Source organism: Sus scrofa, chromosome 5 (genome assembly GCF_054392235.1).
Source record: "Sus scrofa isolate SSC_HxYL_T2T_F1_AM1 chromosome 5, Sscrofa_HxYL_maternal_Yorkshire_Landrace_v2.0, whole genome shotgun sequence".
In the NCBI taxonomy this organism is placed as follows: Eukaryota; Metazoa; Chordata; class Mammalia; order Artiodactyla; family Suidae; genus Sus; species Sus scrofa.
The window spans coordinates 48764557-48787079 of NC_139387.1; the positions used below are offsets into that span (position 1 = coordinate 48764557).

A 22523-nucleotide genomic window follows, 5' to 3' on the forward strand; every position below is an offset into this window, starting at 1 on the left:
CAAAGACAGGAGTTCCTTGGTGGAACTGGAATTGGCATTGTCACTGTACAGCTGTGGTGTAGGTTCAATCCCTGGCCCAGGAATTTCTGCATGCCATGGGCACAGCCAAGAAAAAGAAAAGGAAAAAGAAAACAAACTTTGTGTGCTTAAGGACTGAATCTGGAGTAACAGTACCAATTACGCCAAAACAAAACAATACATGAAAGTAGGTCAAAATGGTGGAGCAGGAGGGCATTGAACTCACCCCCCCCAACCGCCCCCCAAAAATACAACTACATGTGGAACAATTCTCAGAGAGAACCAACCGGAAAATGACAGAAGCATCTTACACAACCAAAGCTGAAGGAAAGATCCCCATGTGCTGGCTCTGGCAGCTCGGCTTCAGGCTTCAGGCTTCAGACTGTGTTCAGGTCTCCTGCACATCTTTTTTAGAACAAAACTGAAGGGTCATGCTTCTCAGGGCATGATTTTCTCATTGTGATACAGGAAGGTAAAGGGATTAGTCAAACCAAGGAAGCATGTCTGAAATCTGTGCTCTGCCATATCTGCTAATATTCCATTGGTCAGAGAGAGTCACACGACCAAGACCAAGGGCAATAGAGCTGACCAATTTACTCTCTCCTTCTAGGGCACTGCCAGGTTACATGGCAGAGGGAGACACAGAAGAACAATAATCTAAATCCACCGTACACTGATACAATCACATAACGTTTTTCTTTAAAAAACAAAAACAGGAGTTCCCGTCGTGTCGCAGTGGTTAACGAATCCGATTAGGAACCATGAGGTTGCGGGTTCGATCCCTGCCCTTGCTCAGTGGGTTAACGATCTGGTGTTGCCATGAGCTGTGGTGTAGGTTGCAGACGCGGCTCGGATCCTGCGTTGCTGTGGCTCTGGCGTAGGCCGGCGGCTACAGCTCCGATTCGACCTCTAGCCTGGGAACCTCCATATGCCGCAGGAGAGACCCAAGAAAAGGCAAAAAGACAAATAATAATAATAATAATAATAATAAACAAAAAATAAAAATAAAAAACAAAAACAAAAAACCACAACTTTTTATTGTGGGTAATGTAAAAATACCCAAGTAACAAGAAGAGTTCAGTGGACCCCCAGCTTCAACAATCATCAGGCCCTGGCTACTCTTTCATCTATATTTCCATCCACCACCACCCCCAAAGCTGGATTTATTTATTTACTTATTTATTGGCCTCACCTGTGGCATGCAGAAGTTCCTGGGCCAGGGATCGCATCCACGACACAGCAGTGACCTGAGCCACAGCAGTGAAAATGGCAGATCCTTGACCACTAGGCCAGCAGGGAACACCAAGAGATAATCTTTTTTTTCTAAAAACATAGCCATAATCCCTTGAACATGATAGAAAACTAGTTATCAAAAACGATATCGAAAACCAAAAAACGAAAACGATGTCAACTGCAGGTCTGGAATTACAAAGGAAATGCATATAACTTTGAGTGAAAAAGGATAATGTGTTATTTTCAAGTACCCAATATGAGAGCAAATGAAAATTTAATGAAATGCTAATAACAGTTGTTCTTTAGTGGAGAGAATAAAGGTAACTTTTTTTTTTTTTTTTTGTCTTTTTGCTTTTTCTGGGGCCGCTCCCTCGGCATATGGAGGTTCCCAGGCTAGGGGTCGAATCAGAGCTGTAGCCACTGGCCTACACCAGAGCCACAGCAACTTGGGATCCAAGCCGCGTCTGCAACCTACACCACAGCTCACGGCAACACCGGATCCTTAACCCACTGAGCAAGGGCAGGGACCGAACCTGCAATGTCATGGTTCCCAGTCGGATTCGTTAACCACTGAGCCATGACAGGAACTCCTAAAGGTGATTTTTAAGAAAAAAATATTTATTATTATCAACATAATACTCTTTTGAATTACAACCAAATAAGAGTCTGTTCAGACACCCTGTTGGCTGTGAAGGTCCACAGGTTGAAGAGATCTCCACTCTGAGACCATGTGCCTTCCTTGGGGCCTTTTCCATGGCTCTTACAACATGCCACCTTTTAATAAATATTTCATCTCCATGACTATTTATAGGAAATACTTTTATGCACTGTGTCCCCCATAGTGCTTCAATATTCCTTCAGAGTGTTTCAAAAGAATTCTGCTCTTAATAAGCATTTGCTGGGAGTTCCCGCTGTGGCAAAGCAGAGACAAATCCGACTAGTATCCATGAGGATGTGAGTTCGATCCTGGTCTCGCTCAGTGTGTCAGGGATCCGGTGTTCTTGTGGCTGTGGTGTAGGCTGGCAACTGTAGCTCCAATTCAACCCCTAGCCTGGGAACTTCCATATGCCCTGGGTGAAGCCCTAAAAAGACAAAAAAGAAAAAAATTTGTTGAATAAACTGTGAATGAAAAAATTAGAAAAAAATAACGATATTGATTATATTAGGTACTAATATAAACTATATGTTTAGTTTTAAATATATTTTAGTATTTATATTACTTTAAACTTGTATTTGTAAAAGATTTTAAAAACTAAAGGATAGAGGAGTTCCTGTCGTGGAGCAGCAGAAATGAATCTGACTAGTATCCATGAGGTCGCAGGTTTGATCCCCAGCCTCACTCAGGGGGTTAAGTATCCCGCATTGCTGTGAGCTGTGGCGTAGGTTGAAGACGTGGCTCGGATCTGGTGTTGCTGTGGCTGTGGTGTAGGCCATCGGCTTCAGCTCCGATTAGACCCCTAGCCTGGGAACCTCCATATGCCTCAAATGCAGCCCTAAAAAGACAAAAAAACAAGAAAACCCCAAAAAACCCAGAACTAAAGGATAGAGATCATAGACCGTGATTATGTTCACATATTTCTAATTCTCCCTGCACCCCTACCCTTCTTCATATAATCTCAATGCAATGGCTTGTCTTGCAAAGTTTAAGATAAAAGTTTTGATATAGGTTTAGTTAGGGTGTAGGTTTAGCTGATGTAACAGACACCTAAACAAAAGCAATTTAGTTGAGGTAGAAATTCGTTTCTCTCTAATGTAACAGAATGGAGGGCCAGTATAAAATCTCTGTTCCCTGAGGTCATTCAAAAACCAAGGTCCTTCTATCCTGTTGCACTGCTTCCTACCCCAGCCCACGTGATCTATGGTGGCCTGACTTCTCACTCACGTTTCAAACAGTGGGACAAAGTAAGGAGTACACGCTCTCCCTTTAAGGACCTGTTTCAAAAGCTGGCCACATTATTTCCCTTCATATGCCATTGGCTAGTACTAGTTGCCAAGAAGGTGAAGAATGTAGTCTTTACTCTCAGTAGCCTTAGGCCCCATTAAAAAATTGGATAATATACCGGAAGAAGAGAACAATGGTTACTGACGGACAATCAGTAATCCCCACTGGACAAGATCAGTGGAATTTCACATGTCCAGGACACTCCAAAGAGTCAAATCATGAAACTGCTTGCGATAGTAGAATCTGTTTCCTTGCGTCATGGTTTCTTCCAGGTAAAGTCATCTTCCTCTTGACCTTCACCTTTTCTCTCCTGGGACAAACTGGGACACGGACTTGCCAATTTTTCCTAGTATTTCAACTAATCGGCTGACTGGCCAAAGATTATATGATAACTTACATACGCAGATATTAATTTAGTTTGCAATGTAGAACTTCTATTCTGTAATCTTTGATGGACTGATGGCTTAGACCAGGCATTGGCAAACATTCCTGTGTCCTCTGGACCAAATGCAGCTGACAGCCTAGTTTTGTAAACAAAGTTGTCTTGTTTTTTTTTTTTTTTTTTCCTTGTAGGGCCACACCCAAGGTATATGGAAGTTCCAGGCTCGGGGTCAAATTGAAGCTGCAGCTGCCGGCCTACACCACAGCTCACAGCAACACTGGATCCTTAACCCACTGAGCGAGGCCAGAGATCAAACCCATGTCCTCAAGGATACTAGTTGGATTCATTGCCGCTGTGCTACAATGGGAACTCCTATAAACAAAGTTTTATTCGAACACAGTCACACTATTTTGCTTACATATTTATTGTCTATGGCTTGCAAAACCTAATATATTTACTATCTAGCCCTTTAGAGAAAAAATTTACTGGAGTTCCCTCTGTGGTAGAGTGGGTTAAGGACCCAGCATTGCCACAGCTGTGGTGTAGGTCACGGCTGTAGCTCACATTTGATCCCTGGTCTGGGAACTTCCATATACCTGAAGGTCAAGACATTAACTTAGTTTGCATTGTAGTTTTTTTTATCCTGTAATTTTTATTTAATTGATAGTAGACTTTCCCTAAGACATGATTTCTTTCTATCTGGGCAGCTTCACTCATTCCACTCAAATTTGGTTCATACTCCTACTTAGCTGTTTCATGCTTCTCTGCCTAGGCAAAGGATGTTATCTAGAAAACTTACTCATCCTTCAAGACCCAAGTAGACTCTGATCCTAAACAAAATCTTTGTTGACCTTCAAACAAACAGATGACTCCTTTCTTGTACCATCATTGTAAAGCTGTATCATAATGATTACAGAGTTAGGAAAATAGAGGCACCAAGAAACAGAATGAGAAGGCACTTAAAAATTGGTGTTTCAGGAGTTCCTGCTGTGGTTCAGTGGTTATGAACCCAACTAGTATCCATGATGATATGCATTCAATCCCTCAGTGGGTTAAGAATCCAGTGTTGCCATAAGCTGTAATGTAAGTTGTAGATTCAGCCTGGATCCTGCTGTGGCTGTGATGTAGGCTGGCAGCTGTAGCTCTGATTCAACCCCTAGCCTGGAAACTTCCATATGCCACATGTGTGGCCCTAAAAAAGGAAAAAAAAAAAAAAAAAAAAAAAAGGTATTTGATATTTTAAAGATGGCATCAAAGTAGTCATCATGAGAAAAATCAGTACTTTGTTGGGATTCCTTAGAGCAACTTCACAGTTATGTAACTCTATTTGTTTTTTCTTTTTTGGCCACAGCAACAGCATGTGGAATTTCCTGGGCCAGGGATCAAATCCAAGACGCAGCTGTGACCTGTGCCCCAGCTGTGGCAATGCCAGATCCTTAACACTCTATACCACAGCAGCAACTCCAAGTCCTCTATTTTTAACTACATGAAGGTTGAAGATAAGTACCATTACTTTTTTTTCAGAGTTTAGGAACTCTAAAGATCTGAATCTGGGCCTGTGTTGCCAACCTAACACATAGCTTTAATATTCAATTTCATAGATGGCTGAGTTTATGACCTGCCTTCCCTATTGGGACTGAAAGGTCTTTGTCCCAGTGACCATGTCTTTTGTCCTTAAGAAAGTACATGGCCTCATAGAAAACTACCCCTGAAATACTGGTTAAATGAAATCAAACTAAATTGATCCCAGGGTCTCTTATGATATTATTACTTGCTATAGAAATATATCCCTAGAGGAAATGTTCTTCATAATAAAAATATGATTAATTTGTTAATTGAAAACTAGGGTTTTCAATGCTCGGATAACAAATCTTGAGTGCCTTAGCTCATTATGTGAGATATTAGGGACATGAACTTTATTATTTCTCCCATATCTAAAATGGAAACTAACATGATTTCCTGTCCTATGTTAAGTAATATTGGGTCCATGCAAAATGTCCTGCCCCTATGTTAACCAATACTGGTGCCAGTATGAAGCACAAAAAACTTAGCTGATCATGGGAAATACCTGCTCCTGGAAGATGAGACTCAACTAAAACAGCTTTCTCAAGACTCTCATCAAGAGTCACTTTGTTGTAGCTCTCAACTCAAAGCTTTTATGCAGAGTTCACGTCATGGCTCAATGGTTAACGAACCCAACTAGTATCCATGAGGACTAGTGGGTTTGATCCTTGGCCTTGCTCAGTGTGTTAAGGATCCAGCATTGCCATGAGCTATGGTGTAGGTTGCAGACGTGGCTCAGATCCCGTGCTGCTATGGCTGTGGCGTAGGCCAGCAGCTACAGCTCTGATTCAACCCCAAGCCTGGGAACCTCCATATGCTGTGGGTATGGCCCTAAAAATACAAAAAAGATCCAAAACAAAAAAGCTAGTATGTTATAAACTCTGTCTACTCCAACCAGTTTCCCACCATGCAAGACCTACCTTAAAAGTATCCAGTCCAGATCCTCAAATCCTATGAACATCCTTACCCTTTAGATTTCATTTTGCGACACTACTAAGGTTCTGTTGAGGCAACATCTTACTGCAAGAGGTCTAATAAACAGCTTTTTTTCATCAACAGGTTTTTCTGTTGATATCAACAATTGACTTCTTATGGCTGTTGCTGCTTACTGCACTTCTTTCAGGTATTTTGGTTTGAAAAAGTATAAAGGTATAAAAAGTATTTCAAAGGTTGGATCTGATTTTATTTTAGACACAGAAACAAATCAGCGCACAGAGCGATGTGGTGAAAGTTTTCAGAGTCAACTCTTTGATGTTCCCACATATGTCATATTTAAGATCAGAAATAAAAATTGGTATGGTTAATTATAATAATCATAACATTTTAGTTTCCTCTCTAAGTTGAATTGTGAATGTAAGATAAAGAAAAAAGCTTTATTGGTTCTTTCAGCAAGTGTTTATTTAATGCCTACTGTGGGCCAGGCCCTGTATTGAGTGTTATACTGTAGTGATGAGAGATAGAAAAAAACTAACATATAGAAGTTAGATAGGGAGTAAGAAGTGCTAATTTAAACAGTTTTATAGAAATAATCAGGGAGTTCCCATTGTGATGCAGTGGAAATGAATCTGACTAGTATCCATGAGGATGCAGGTTCGATCCCTAGCCTCACTCAGTGTGTCGGGGATCCAGTGTTGCTGTGGCTGTGGCATACATAGGCTGGCAGCTGTAGCTCTGATTCGACCCCTAGCCTGGGAACTTCCATATGCAAAAAGCAAAAAAAAAAAAAAAAAAAAAAGGCAAAAAAAGAAAAGAAAAAAGAAAAAGGAAAAGAAAGAATCATTAAATATTTAAAAGAAAAATGGAAATTCAGAAGAGGATCTTCTAGTTCTTTGAACTAATAAGCATTTTACAACACTAGTAGCATTGCTATTTAGAGAAACCTCAAACCAGGCTGGAGCAAGGAGTATACTTTATGTAGGAAGCTTCAGTACAAAGCAACATTCAGACCAATTTTTATATTGAAAGCCAGCCATTGTCATGTCTTAGAAAATAATCTGTGGCATTCGTACATAAAATACTATACTTAAGACTTCATTAATTGGAAAGAGAGCTATGATAGATGCTAAATCCTATAAATAAAAAGCCAACAGTAAGGAAAAAAAAAAAAACAGAAACAACCCCAACATTTCCTTAATTGGGAGAGACTTGGGACATTACAGTGCACCCATCTGTTAGGAAATAAGCCAGAATGGCCTTTTGTGAGAAAATGATTTCTAATTAATTAATTAGGCATTTAATTGGGAAAATGCCTACCATATTACATCTAGAAAACAAAATTAGAAAGATGTATACATTTTGTTGTTGTTCAAACTTCCGAGTTAAGCATTTGATTTCCACATTTCAATTACTGGTGGGAGGGCAATGGGTAAATCATAAACAGTAATCAGCCAGACTAGTAGAACAAATTCCCACAGAAATGGCATCTGGGCTAATGAATACTCATAGGATACCTTGGCAGTATTTCAAGAATACCTAATACTGTCCTAAATTAACCTCCCGGGTGAATCAGCATACCACGTGCAATGATGGGGACTCTACAGCGAAGTGCTCGCTGCCTGAGCAGAAGAGCAGTGAGGTCTGTAGGCAGGAGCAAGGACCACTTTAAATATTTGCACTTCAGGTAAATTGCTTCCGGTACTTTACATTCTTCATCAGTCCAAAACAAAAACAAAAATGAAAGAAAAAAACCAAAAAACCCCACCAAAGAAACCCACAAAAAAAAAATGACAAAAAATATCCTACTTTAAGACTTTTTTTTCCTTTTTAAGGCTGCACCTGCAGCATATGGCAGTTCCTGGACTAAGGGTAAAATCAGAGCTGCAGCTGCTGGCCTACACCACAGCCACAGCTATACCAGATCCAAGCCGCATCTGCAACCTACACCACAGCTTGCAGCGATGCTGGATCCTTAACCCACCGAGCAAGGCCAGGGATCAAACCCGCTTTCTTATGGACCCTGTCGGGCAGGTTCTTAACCTGTTGAGCCACAATGGGAATGCCACTATTTTAAGATATTTCTGAGAAGCATATTTTTATTTATTTATTTGTCTTTTTGCCATTTCTTAGGCTGCTCCTGTGGCATATGGAGGTTCCCAGGCTAGGGGTCTAATCGGAGCTGTAGCCACCAGCCTAAGCCACAGTCACAGCAACTCGGGATCCGAGCCGCGTCTGTAACCGACATCACAGCTCACGGCAATGCCGGATCCTTAATCCACTGAGTGAGGCCAGGGATCGAACCCGAAACCTCATGGTTCCTAGTCGGACTTGTGAACCACTGAGCCATGACGGGAACTCCTCTGAGAAGCATATTTTTAAAAATCTTCTAATTTTCTTCACTGTGAGCTCACTGACCCCAGCCAAATCAAGACCTGGGATCCCACAGTCCAGCCAGCCTTCAACACACACTGTGATACAGGACTTAAAGGGGGAAGAAATGAGATAAAAATTCCTGGGATATCCCTTTTGCAGGTCTGGGACCATCCCGGCACTCCTTAGTAGATGTTTTGGTCCCCAACACTCCAAAGCTGGGGGCCGGCAGCAACGGTCAGAAATCAAATTTCAATTGTGTTAATACATAGTTTTTATTCCTTGGGAGTTTTCCTTTCCTCTTTTCATCTTTAAGTCTATCAAAACCTCACAGCTATCCCTCAATATCCATGGAGTACTGATTCCAGGAGCTCCTGCAGATACCAAAATCTGCAGCGGTTGCTCAATCCCTTAAAGTGGCCCTAACATTTGCATATAACGTACACATATTGGCACATCTTTCAATCAGCTCTAGATTACTTATAATACCTAATACAATGAAAGGCAAGTTCAAGTTTTGCTTTTTGGAATTTTCTGAAGTTTTTCTTTTTCTTTTGGCTGCAGAACTTCTGGTACCAGGGATTGAACACAAACCACAGCAGTGACCCAGGCTATAGCAGTGGCAATGTCAGGTCCTTAACCCATTGAACCATGAGAGAGCTCCTGGAATTTCTTTCCTTTTAGAGAATATTTTCAATGTGTGGTTGGTTGAAACTTCAAATGCAGAGCCCATGGATACGAAGGCCTGGCTGAAGCAGTTCTGGATGGAGAAGGGAGTGGAAGTAGAAGTGTACATCTGGGCTGGCCTCTATGGGAACGGAGGACAAGAATCCTGCCCCATGGGTTCTGGTACCTCTCTAGCCTAGCACAGCGCCTGGCACAGTTTGTCGACCTGATCTGAAAGGTTATAAGAGTATTTAGACCGGAAGAGTGTTGTGGTTGAGGAACCACCTTGAAAAGACCTTGAAATCCAGTCAATCTTTACTTAAGTACCTATGAATTGTATTCATAAATACACTCTATTAAAAGTATAGATTCAAGAATGTAATAACTATAACAAACCACAATGCTAACTTTTCAGGAAAATTAAGCAATTAAACTATTTACACCTCACTATCAAAATTATTTAAATGTATGCATGCAATCTTTCTAGTCAGGCTACAGCAGAATTTAAAAAAATCAGGCATTTTCTTTTTATTATAATGTGGTTTTTAGTGATTATATTTCATAATACCCTTCCCTGTGTGATTTGAAGGCAATTTACAGAGAGAGAGAAAGAGAGGGAGAGAAATTGATTGATACTGCAGAGAAACCTTATGTTTGTATTACAAAACAAGCTTAGAAACCCAGGCTTTTATTATTTTAATTTTTTGTCTTTTTAGGGCAGCACCCATGGCATATGGAGGTTCCCAGGCTAGGGGTTGAATCGGAGCTACAGCTGCCAGCCTACACCACAGCCACAGCCACAGCAACACCAGATTGGAGCCGCATCTCTGACCTACACCACGGCCACACCAGATCCTTCACCCACTGAGCGAGGCCAGGGATCGAAACCCCATCCTCATGGATACTAGTTGGGTTCGTTTTCACTGAGTCATGACGGGAACTCCCATAAACCCAGACTTTTAATGAGAAGTCGTCAGGTTAAACTATTTACAATACGATTAATTCACTCCAGAAATATATTAACATAGAGCTAAAGTATATAGTACAATTTTTCTTATCCTAAAAAACTTGATTGGTAATTATTACTACTTCCAGGTTTGCCTTCTAAATTTTAGCTGAAATAGGGGAGCTGACAAATTTCAGCACATAAGCCATGCAGGGAGTTCGAGGTAAATTTAGACAGTTTCTTTTCTGATAAATACAGACAAGATTTAACCTTAGTTGTCAGAAAGTGTGGGTCCATCTGGAGTATAACCAAAAGTCGTTTAAAACCTCACCTGGTTCTGCTTTAATGTGGACACCAGTTTCTGCAGGGTGATGTTTTCCTCTTCTAGTTCAGTATAATCCTGAAGAAGGCGGGCCTCGCGAAATTTATATTCTCGGATTTCATCCTTCATCCGTATTCGCTGTAGCTCCACCATCTCATTGTTCTAAAACAACAGAATAAACAGTAAATACATAAATTTCTTATCCTAGATTTTATGAAGTGTAAATAAATAATAACAAAAACACTTCATGGAGTGTAAATGGGTACCATCTTTTTTTTGAATTGCGATTTAATGTTATCTGTCACGTGTAAAAGCATAAACACATAATCTAGCAATTCTACATTTAAAAATCCTTAAGCATATATTCTTTTTTTTTTTTTTCCTTTCTTTTTGTCTTTTTAGGGCCGTACCCACAGGATATGGAAGTTCCCAGGCTAGGGGTCGAATCGGAGCTGTAGCTGCCAGCCGCCAGAGCCACGTCTATGGGGGATCCGAGCCACGTCTGTGACCTACACCACAGCTCATGGCAACACTGGATCCTTAACCCACTGAGCGAGGCCAGGGATTGAACCTGCGTCCTTATGGATGCTTGGTCAGATTCATTTCCCCTGAGCCACAATGGGAATTCCGTTAAGCACATATTCTTAAAGGGAAATAAAAAAGAAAAATAAATTCATGTATATTTACACAAAGAGCTGAAAACAGTCTAAATGCGTGCTAAGGGGGAACAATGAAATAAATTATCATGCATCCCTTGTGGAGTATTATAGAATTATTTAAACAATGAGAAAAAAAGAACAGGAGGAACTTTATACATTAAAATGGAAAGACAGTCACAATATATTATGAAACGTAAAAGAAAAATATAGCTTAGCATGCATACAGTACCAACTCTCCATACTTGGTGGGTGGGAGGGGGTCTCTTTACAAGTTTCAAAATCTTCCAACCTAGCCACATGGCCTAATCCTGCCTCAGTCCAGTCACTATGGCCTCAGTCACCCGGGTTCAGCTGCAGAAGCTTCCTTCTGCTCCCACAACACACTGGACTCACCAGCTTGTCCATGCCTTCTGGCTTTTGCATTCCCACCTCCCAGAATTCCTTGCCAGGGGTACTGAACGTCATTTGTGCCATAATAAGATGGTGAAGCTGATGGACCTCTTCTCAGAATAGTACTTTTTTTTTTTTGCTTTTTAGGGTCATACCCGCGGCATATGGAGATTCCCAGGCTAGGGGTCCAATTGGAGCTGTAGCTGCTGGCCTACACCACAGCCACAGCAACGCAGAATTCGAGCCACGTCTGTGACCTATACCACAGTTCACGGCAACGCCAGATCCTTAACCTACTGAGTGAGGCCAGGGATCAAACCTGCAACCTCATGGTTCCTAGTCAGATTCGTTTCCACTGGGCCATTACAGGAACTCACAGAATAATATTTTTTTAAATTTTATTTTGTTTATTTTTTTTTTCACAGAATAACATTTTAAAGGACACTGAAAGGGTTCAGAACCTCTCACACCAAAACATGCCACTTTGGTAAGTTGATTATTTTGAGCTGAAGGCACTTGAGAAACAACAGATGCAGGAAGGGCTCTCTGCCCTTCCCCTTTCTACCTAAAACAGGACGTAAAATTACCCCTGAGAAAAGTGCCCTCCTTGTACCAGGAAGAGAACCTTCTCATCACCAGAGACTGGAAGTCAATGTCCTATCAAACCTGTACAAACAACCATACCGAAATGATCTTCTATGCGTTCCCCCCATTGAGTTCCTAGCTGCTGCTCCACAATACAATGCCGCAGCCTGTGTCTTGTCACATCTCCACAATTCATCACTCTTTGCGTAAAGCTATATAGACTTTTGGGCCTAATGATTTCTTCTGGTCTTCATTTTCCTTTTGAAGACTCCTATGTACCCATAAAAAACTAAATAAACATGTATGCCCTTTTTCTTGTTAATTTGTTTTATGCTAGTTTAATTCCTTTTTTTGTTGTTGTCTTTTTGCCTTTTTTAGGGCCGCTCCCATGGCATATGGAGGTTCCCAGGCTAGGGGTTGAATTGGAGCTATAGCCACCGGCCTACGCCAGAGCCACAGCGACGCTGGATCCGAGCTGCGTCTGCAACCTACACCACAGCTCACCGCAACGCCGGATCGTTAACCCACTGAGCAAGGGCAGGGACCGAACCTGCAACCTCATGGTTCCTAGTCAGATTCGTTAAACACTGCGCCATGGCGGGAACGCCTATGCTAGTTTAATTCTTAGTCTGAGTCACAGAACCTAAAAAGGTAGAAGGAAATTTTCCTTCCTTACAGAATAAAAGACAAGACACAAAGGGCACCGATTTGTTAAAATTAAGTTAATACAATACTTTTTAAAATTATATGGTGGAGTTCCCCTCGTGGCACAGCAGAAATGAATCCGAGTAGGAACCAGGAGGTTGCAGATTCGATCACTGGCCTTGCTCAGAGGGTTAGGGATCCGGCATTGCTGTGAGCTGTGGTGTAGGTCGCAGGCACAGCTTGGATCTGGATTGCTGTGGATGTGGTGTAGGCCGGCAGCTACAGCTCTGATTAGACCCCTAGCCTGCGAACCTCCATATGCTGTGGGTGTGGCCCCCCAAAAGGACAAAAAGACAAAAAAAAAATTATTATGTGGTAAGAAAGGAGATTATTATAGGAGCGGTCCCCAATTCATCACACTGCCCTGTGGCCACATGCTGTAAAGTTTCCTTTCAAGCCAACTCTAAACTGGTGGCTCTGACTTACTCCAATCTGCAGAATGCAGTGGAAGCTTTATCCTGGAGAGGCCTTGCCATTCTTGCTCTTTCTCTTTTGCAACACTGCCACCACGTGAAGAAGCCCACACTAGCCTGCTGGAGTATGTGCCCAAGGCCACTGTCAGCACTGGCTGCCAGGGATGGGAGTGAGACATCTTGAACTATTTGGCTCAGCTGAGTTGCCAGATGACGGCTGCCAAGTGAGTGACCCCAGGCTAGTCCCTAAGAACTGCCCAGCTGAGTACAGCTCAAGTAGCTGATCCACAGAAACATGGGAATTATTTCAAGCCCTTAAATTTGGGGTGACTTGCTACACATAACTGATATAGCAATACATGTGCTTCTTTATTAGGGGAATACATAAAATTAGATCTAGTTGCAGATCTAAGAAATAGCATGATTTCGAAGCAATGATGATATGTCAAGATCCTGCAAGAACTGAGGTGCAATAGAAAAACACTGATCACAAAGAGAAAGGTGCTGCTAGTGCTACCGATGTTTCTTGCCTACATTCAAATAGAAGAAAATGCTAAATTTCAGTCTGAGTTCAGAGAAAATAGAGATGAAATAATTTTTCCTATCCAAGTATACAGGCTTCCTGAATTCTATCCACAGATGCCCAGGACTCAAGTGAAAAAACTCTTCTGTTCCTATTTGTCATTTAGGTTTCAGTGCAAATGTCATTTCCTCAGAGAAGCTTTCCCTGAACAGCTAATATGACCATGACCATCCTCCCTTCAGTCTCCCATTATCCTATGCGATTTCCTTTATAGATCAGCGTCTAGCAGAGTAGGTACTCAGAAAATAACTGTTGAAAGAAGAGCACTAAACATTAAATGAATTAGTAATTTACTTACTTTTATACTTAATTTAATATGTATTTAATACTATATGTTTAATATATAGTATATATCTAATACATGTATTAAATTTCCTTTTCTATCTGAATATAATGAACCTTTCCTATAGTGTTTGCCCATGTGTCTTTAATACCTGGCACAATTTTAAGTCTTTATAACTGTGGAATCAATAACAAAACAGGTATGCAAATGGCTAAACACAAAATTTTTTAAAATATCACTGTAGGGATCATGGCTTTTTGTCTTCTGTTGTTAAAGCAAGGAACAAAGGGAGAACAGCACCCTTTGAAATAAACATACCCAAATCTCTGAAATAATTAGACTTGTTATAATTCTTCAATATATTGTTGAGTTACTCGGAGGCATAATCATTACTTTATTTCCTGCTTTGTAGCCAATACTTTGAGCATATGTGCTCAATAACTGTAGAATGAAAAATTGTAAAGTTTGGCTATAAACCAAATTACAATAGTTCATTATGGTCTTTTATTTTGCAGAAACAGGAAATCTTAATATAATATTTTTCTATTTCTCGAAGGTCTACCATTAACTGAATATGTTATTTAGTTTTCCTTGTTTATGTGCATGAAGATATGAGGAAGCCTAATAAATTGGATGCCAGTCATTTATATACAACTGTAAACAAAAATGTTAATACATAAGAGCTTCTGTAAAATGTGAATATATACAATGTAAAAAACTGTCATGATCAGAAACCTCACTCGTATACACTCAAAATTAACCATAAAATCTTATGTAGTAAGATAGTAACTGTCAGGACAAATTTAAGACCATGGCAAAGCTAATGAGGATCAGCAACAAATACCTCATAAAATAGCTAGTGAAAGCATCTGATGCTAATTAAGGAAAAGGAAGAGGTTGGCTTGAAAACTAGTTAAGTTCAAAGACTCTCTACCAACAGACACAAGACGCAGAGGAACAAAATTGGTCTTATTTGGCCGGAAATCCTTGTTTGTTTGTTTCTTAAATTTTTATTTTTTATTAAAGTAGAGTTGATTTACAAAGTTTCTTCAATTTCTGTTGCACAACAAAGTGACTCAATCATACACAGTTCTCTGTGCTGTACAGTAGGGCCCCACTGCCCATCCATTCCAAATATGACAGTTTGCATCCCCAAACCCCATGAACTGCCCATTCATCCCACTCCCTCCCCCTGCCCCCACAAACCACCACAAGTCTTCTCTTCTTGGCCTTAATCTGTTTCTCTTTTGTATATAGGATCAACTGTGCCATATTTTATTTTTTATTTAAAAAATTTTTTTTATAATAATCCTAGCAATCTAATTTCACAGGATTTCCATCCTGTGCCATATTTTAGATTCCACAAATAAGTGATATCATACGGTATTTGTCTTTCTCTTTCTGGCTTACTTCACTTAGTATGAGAATCTCCACTTCCATCCATGTCGCTGCAAAGGGCATTATTTTGTTATTTTCTTTTTTTTTTTCTTTTTTTTGGTGTCTTTTTGTCTTTTCTAGGGCCGCTCCCACAGCACATGGAGGTTCCCAGGCTAGGGGTCTAATATGAGCTGTAGCTGCCAGCCTACACCACAGCCACAGCAACGTGGGACCTGAGCCGCGTCTGCAACCTACACCACAGCTCACAGCAATGCTGAGCGAGGCCAGGGATCAAACCCTCATGGTTCCTAGTCGGATTTGTTAACCACTGAACCATGACAGGAACTCCTATTTTGTTATTTTTAAATCCTTGTTTTTTGAACTGCCAAAGATTAAATTTCATAGGCAATGTTCTTTGTTTCTATAATAAATTTGAAAAGTTGCTATTGTTTTTTGCACACTTATCATATATTTATCTCCTACAACTTTTTTCTTCCTGGCATATGATCATGCTGAGCTCTGGTAAAAATCCTCATCAAAAAAAATGAAAGTGGGAGAAAATGGCACAACCAGGGGATACTTTAGCCTTTCACCTCCAGAGACCTGAGCCCCAGCTTCTCCTCAGGGGAGAGGGGATTACTTGAAATGTTTGGGGTAGACCATCCTCATAGTTTGCATTGCACTTGAGTATAACAGCATTCTAAGAGTTTTATTTTAATTAATATTAAGAGCATTTTTTTTTTTTTTTTTTTTTTGGTCTTTTTTGTCGTTGTTGTTGTTGTTGTTGCTATTTCTTGGGCCGCTCCCGCGGCACATGGAGGTTCCCAGGCTAGGGGTCCAATCGGAGCTGTAGCCACTGGCCTACGCCAGAGCCACAGCAACGCGGGATCCGAGCCGCGTCTGCAACCTACACCACAGCTCACAGCAACGCCGGATCGTTAACCCACTGAGCAAGGGCAGGGACCGAACCCGCAACCTCATGGTTCCTAGTCGGATTCGTTAACCACTGCGCCACGACGGGAACTCCAAGAGGATTTCTTTATGCAAGAATAATAAATTCTCTCTACTATTGGCTAGAAGTAAGAAATTATAAGCACTTATTACCACACAAAGACAAAAGTGTAAAAAATACAGTGTCCTCCAGTGATATAGCTTCTAGGCTATATCACTATCATATTAGATCTTTTAAAAAAAATTTATGGCCACACCCACAGCATATGGAAGTTCTTGGGCCACAGAATGAATCCGAGCTGCAGCTGCAACCTACACCCCAGCAACGCCAATCCTCTAACCAGGGCTTTTAAACCTGTGCCTCTGCAGTGATCTGAGCTGCAACAGTCAGATTCTTAACACACTGTGCCACAGTAGGAACTCCACTTTAGATCTTAATAATAGCTTGTGTGGACTGGGTGACAGCCCTCACCCCACACAGTTTACTCGTCTGTAAAATGGGGATCTTGATACTTAACATTATATGGTAAATGTGAGATTTTTTAAATTTTTTATTTATTTGTTTTTGTCTTTTTGCTATTTCTTGGGCCTCTCCCGCCGCACATGGAGGTTCCCAGGCTAGGGGTCTAATCGGAGCTGTAGCCACCAGCCTACACCAGAGCCACAGCAACGCGGGATCCAAGCCGCGTCTGTGACCTACACCACAGCTCACTGCAACGCCGGATCCTTAACCCACTGAGCGAGGCCAGGGATCGAACCCGAAACCTCATGGTTTCTAGTCGGATTTGTTAACCACTGCGCCATGACGGGAACTCCATAAATGTGAGATTTTAATGATATAACATGGGGAAATGCCTACGTAGAGATGCCAGACATACAGATAATTTCTGTAACACAGTGAAACGTGCTCTTATACAGAGAGGTTTCACACCTAAAGTCTGAGCCATCAGTTACTCCTGGGGTGAGTCAGGCAAAACTTTATAAAAGAAGTTATATTTGAGTAGAAGGACAAGCAAGGTTGACTAAGGGGTAAAGAGGTAGTCTGACTTTCCAGCCACAGGTAAACCTTTGAACAAAAGGAGAGTCCAATTTGTGTTGAGGGCAATGCTAGAGAGTCAATAGCCAGAATGAGTGTTTCCTTAGGGCATCAGTGAAGCTGGAACACTGATAGAAGAGAGAAATTCAGAAAAATCCAGAAAATAGGTAGTTATTTTCAGCATATGTCTACATTTAGTGTTATTTCATAAAGTAAAATGTTAAGTTATAATCTAGTGTGGTTAACCTATGAGATAGCAGGAGGACCCAAAATATTTTCGTTTTCTTTTCTTTTTTTGTTAACAGCCGTACCTGTGGCATATGGCAATGTTGGCCACCGCTTGTGGCAATGCCGCATACTTAATCCACTGGGCAAGGCCAGGGATTGAATCCACATCCTCAGAGAGATAATGTCAGGTCCTTAACCTGCCAAGTCACAACAGGAGCTCCCAAAATATCTGCAAAGCTTGGAATCTTTCAAGTTCTTAACTAGGCTGTGGTTTAGTTAAGAGTACAGTTTGGTGTGGGTGGAGCAAAGTAATGAGAGATTTTGCAAGGAACTTCTGCATTAAACAAAGGAATTTGGGGAACCATCAAAGTCTTTGAAACAAAAGCAGCTATGTACATATATATATTTATATACACACATGATTATATATATATAACTTATCATATATATGATTATATATATAATTTATTACATATATATTTATATATATATTCTCTCTCTCACACACACACACACACACACACACACACACACACACACACACACACACTGGCAGCACCTACAGCAGATGGAAGTTCTGGGGCCCAGGACTGAACCTGCACCACAGCTGTGACCTGAGCCACGGCAGTGACAATGCTGGATCCTTAACCCACTGAGCCACCAAGGACCTCTCAGACCTATGTTCTGAAAAGTCACCCTGAGCATTGGGAGGGTGTACAGAGAAAAAGCTGTCACCATGAACACCATGACAGGCTCTTAACCTGCTGAGCCACAACAGGAACTCCTACAAGTAGTACTGATTTGAATAGTCAAACCAGGAATTTCTGGATCTGCGAGTGGAGTGAAGGAAGACTGCTGGAGAGGAAAGGATGGGCCATGTGATCCTGGCTTTCTCACCTCTCTTCCAGAGTGTTGCCATGGCTGGGGGTTCTGGCAGTTCAAGACCGTAACATCTTCCTTCTTTTGGACAAAAATTAACTTTTCTCTCCTTGGTGAGAGGCATGGATCTTAGTTCTCCTTGTCTCTCCCCAGTCAAGAATTCTCTGCCTGGGGCCAAGAATGCCTGACTTTCAGTGGTTAAGGAAAGATTAGGGAATGAGGGACAGAGAAGGAAAGGGGCTCCACACCTTAACCCAAGGGAACCCACGGACATTGTTGCCACACTGCCCCACCTCTTTCCACCTTAGGACTGGCACACACTTTACGGGAAGATTCTAGCAACACCAGGCTCTGAGTTTCTCCTTCGTAAGGAAAGAAGAAGGATGGGGCTGCTGGACAGCAGACCCAGGGGACAGTCCCTGACCTCGCAGGTCCTCATCTTCTCAACTCAGGGGTCTGCCCTCTATCCCACATCAGCCACTTGGTCAAGCTGTCAACAGTAACTTATTTCCTTTTTTGTTTTATTTATTTTTTTGCTTTTTAGGGCCGCAACTGTGGCATATGGAGATTCCCAGGCTAGGGGTTGAATTGGAGCTGTAGCTGCCAGCCTACACCAGAGCCACAGCAACTCGGGATCCGAGCCGCGTCTGCGACCTACACCACAGCTCATGGCAACACCGGATCCTTAAGCCACTGAACAAGGCCAGGGATTGAACCTTTGTCCTCATGGATGCTTGTCAGATTCATTAACCACTGAGCCACCGCGGGAACTCCAACAGTAACTTACTTCCTATTTCTCCAAATCCTCTCCAATTCTCCCAATGCAGCCATTCCTCTACTTCACTGCGGTTTGCTATCTTTAACCTCCAACTTTCGACTCCATCCCCAAGCCCATTACCTACAACCCTGAGCTTTCACTTCCCTCCTTAACTCAGCTTTGATTCCACTGTCATCACATTCTTACTGTCTTGCAAACACACTTAACTCCCTTGCATGTCTCCATCATGAAAGCCTATGGGAGTTCCCATCATGGCTCAGTGGCTAACGAATCCGACTAGGAACCATGAGATTGTGGGTTCGATCCCTGGCCTTGCTCAGTGGGTTAAGAATTCAGCATTGTCTTGAGCTGTGGTGTAAGTCGCAGATGCGGCTCGGATCCCGTCCCTCGTTGCTGTGGCTCTGGGGAAGGCTGGCAGCTACAGCTCTGATTAGACCCCTAGCCTGGGAACGTCATATGCTGCGGGTACAGCCCTAGAAAAGGCAAAAAGACAAAAAAAAAAAAAAACTTTCTGGACCCGAAGCTGATCAGACCTGGAGAAAATACAAACTCATGCCATGTGGTTTTAACTACAACTCCTGAAGAGGCAGTGGGGTGTGGTAATGAAGAGTCCAGTCTCTGAACCAATCAACCAATTTAAACCTGGATTCAAATCCCTACTCCAACACTTATTTATTAACTTTGGCCAAGGTTACCTACTTCTCCATGCTTGTTTCTTTTCTGTAGGGGAAATAAACTCCAGGAGTTGCTGATGTGAATCAGAATGGGTTCTGATATGAGTGATGGACTAAAAAACAAAAAAGTCCTGAATCTCCCAAATCCAAACAGGTCTTTGGCACTGCCTAGTGTCACAGCACACATGCACAGTGTAGTAGGTTTCTACTTCTCTCTTCCTACTATCTGTCTCTTCTCTCCCTGAGAATCTTGCCTCATATTTACTTGGGGTGGGGTGGGGCAGAAGCCAGGAGGCATGGCTCCTATTCCCATTCTTATTTGCATTATTTTCTTCTAATCTATGCATACAGTTTAAAGATAGTAAATCCTGTCTTAAACAAACCTTGAACTTTTCCACATTTTTCTATAGCCATGATCACCCTTTTTTCAACCTTTCTTTCTTTTTTTCTTTTTAGGGCCACACCTGCGGCATATGGAGGTTCCCAGGGTAGGGGTCTAATTGGTAATTGGAACTACGGCTACCAGCCTACACCACAGCTACAGCAATGCCAGATCCGAGCTGTATGCGACCTACATCACAGCTCATGGCAACACTGGATCCTTAACCCACTGAGCAAGGCCAGGGATCGAACCTATAATTTCATGGTTCTTAGTTGGATTCATTTCCACTGCACCACGACGGGAACTCCCTCCAACCTTTCTAAGGAAGACTGAACCAGCTCTTGTCAAAGCATGTTGCCAATGAGTAGGGTGGCCACACCTGTGTTTTCCTCTCACCCCACTTCTTCAGCAGCATTTATTGATCCCTCCTTTTTGAGACTCTTTCTCCTAATTGCTTTCCAGACATCTAAACTCTAACTTTGCTGGCTGCTTCTCTGCAGTCCCTTCTGACTTGCTCCCTTCTTTCTCTGCTTAACCTCTAATGTTGAGTGTTCCAAATCTATAGTGCACCCCCTCCCCTTTCTGGCTACTCTCCAAAGGCAACCTCATCCAGGTTTCTGGCTTTGAATATACCACCTGTTCTCTAATGATTCTCAAATTCCCGCCAGAGAATTTGAGAACCCTATGTGACTTGACCGTGCCTAACATAAAGAGCTCGTCCTGGATCTTTTTCCCATCATGGGCTCCTCCTTGAACCTCTGGTTCTCTAAGCATCTCAAGCTGGATCCTGCTTTAGAGTTCTTCCACTGGTTGTCTCCTCTGCTTGGACTTCCTTCTCCTTGTTCGCTTTGTTCTGCGTCTTCATTAGGATTCCAACCTCCATCATCTCTGCAAGATTTCCCTGACCATTCAATCTAAACTAGCTGCCTGATCATACTCACACATCCCTGTTTTAAAGACCTGAAAAGTGCTTCATCTTTTTTTTTTTCTTTTTTTCTTTTTTTGGCTTTTCTAGGGATGCACCTGTGGCATATGGAGGTCCCCAGGCTAGGGGTTGAATCAGAGCTGTAGCCACCGGCCTATGCCAGAGCCACAGCAACACCAGATCCGAGCAGGGTCTGTGACCTACACCACAGCTCATGGCAATGCAGGATCCTTAACCCACTGAGCAAGGCCAGGGATCGAACCTGCAACCTCATGGTTCCTAGTAGGATTCATTAACCACTGAGCCATGACGGGAACTCCTGAAAAGTGTTTATCACTATCTGATTTATTTGTTTGCTTGCTTATTTGCTATTCATCCTTCACTAGATGTCAGCAGGACCAGATGTCCTTCACTAATGGTCAGTAATTGGTCCCCAGGGTACCTTGGAAGCCAGGTGCACTCATCACTGAAGGTAGTTGTACCCCACCATTTCCAGCCTAGCCTGGGTTGGTGGTAATGTGAGGAAAGCAGGGATGTCTTTGTGGGAATGAGCTTAGCTGGGCATAGCCCAAGAAGTACAGGGGTATTGTACATTTCATAAATATGGAGTTTACAGATTGAAGGGGAAAAGCGTATCTACAAAGCAGTCCCTGAGTAAAATTCTCCAGTATTTAAAACCCTTTTGGTGACACCCATTCCACATGTATTTATACTTTATTCCATTTCTGTAGAAATTCGTACCAAGAAAAGCGTTTGATAAACATCTCCTCTGGATGCAGATGTGAAATGGAGTGGGACCCTATGGTCCTCCCCTGACCCCATGCCCTCTGCCTGCCTTTTGTCTGTAGAAAAACTTTAACCGAATAAATTTAATCAGAAAAATGAAAAAATGCAGAGGCAAAGGAAAACAGTCAAAGACCAAATAATAAGTTTGGTCATTAAAGTCGAAGACCTTTGTGTGTGTGTGTGTGTGTGTGTGTGTGTGTCTTTTTGCCTTTTGTAGGGCTGCACCCACAGCACACGGAGGTTCCCAGGCCAGGGGTCCCATTGGAGCTGTAGCCGCTGGCCTACGCCACAGCCACAGCAACTCGGGATCGGAGCCACATCTGAAACCTACACCACAGCTCACAGCAACGCTGGATCCCTAATCCACTGAGCAAGGCCAGGGATCGAACCCACAACCTCATGGTTCCTAGTCAGATTTGTTAACCACTGAGCAACGACGGGAACTCCTCAAAGACCTTTAATTCCTTCTCTAGGGTTATAGATAATATTTACAGCCATAGCCTGTGAACTG

General features: G+C 42.1%; 1 protein-coding gene across 16 annotated transcripts in view; it reads right to left on the reverse strand.

Annotated features, from left to right (window-relative positions):
- BICD1 (BICD cargo adaptor 1) overlaps positions 1-22523 on the reverse strand; it is a 247226-nt gene that overhangs the window by 65396 nt on the left and 159307 nt on the right. For all 16 annotated transcript variants that reach the window (XR_014803655.1, XR_014803653.1, XR_014803654.1 and 13 more), the window contains exon 3: positions 10388-10540. Coding sequence is in view for 7 of the 16 variants with exons in the window: in XM_005664004.4 (XP_005664061.1) it covers positions 10388-10540 (153 nt within the window). In the remaining 9 variants the exon portion in view is untranslated. The remainder of the gene's footprint in view (positions 1-10387; positions 10541-22523) is intronic.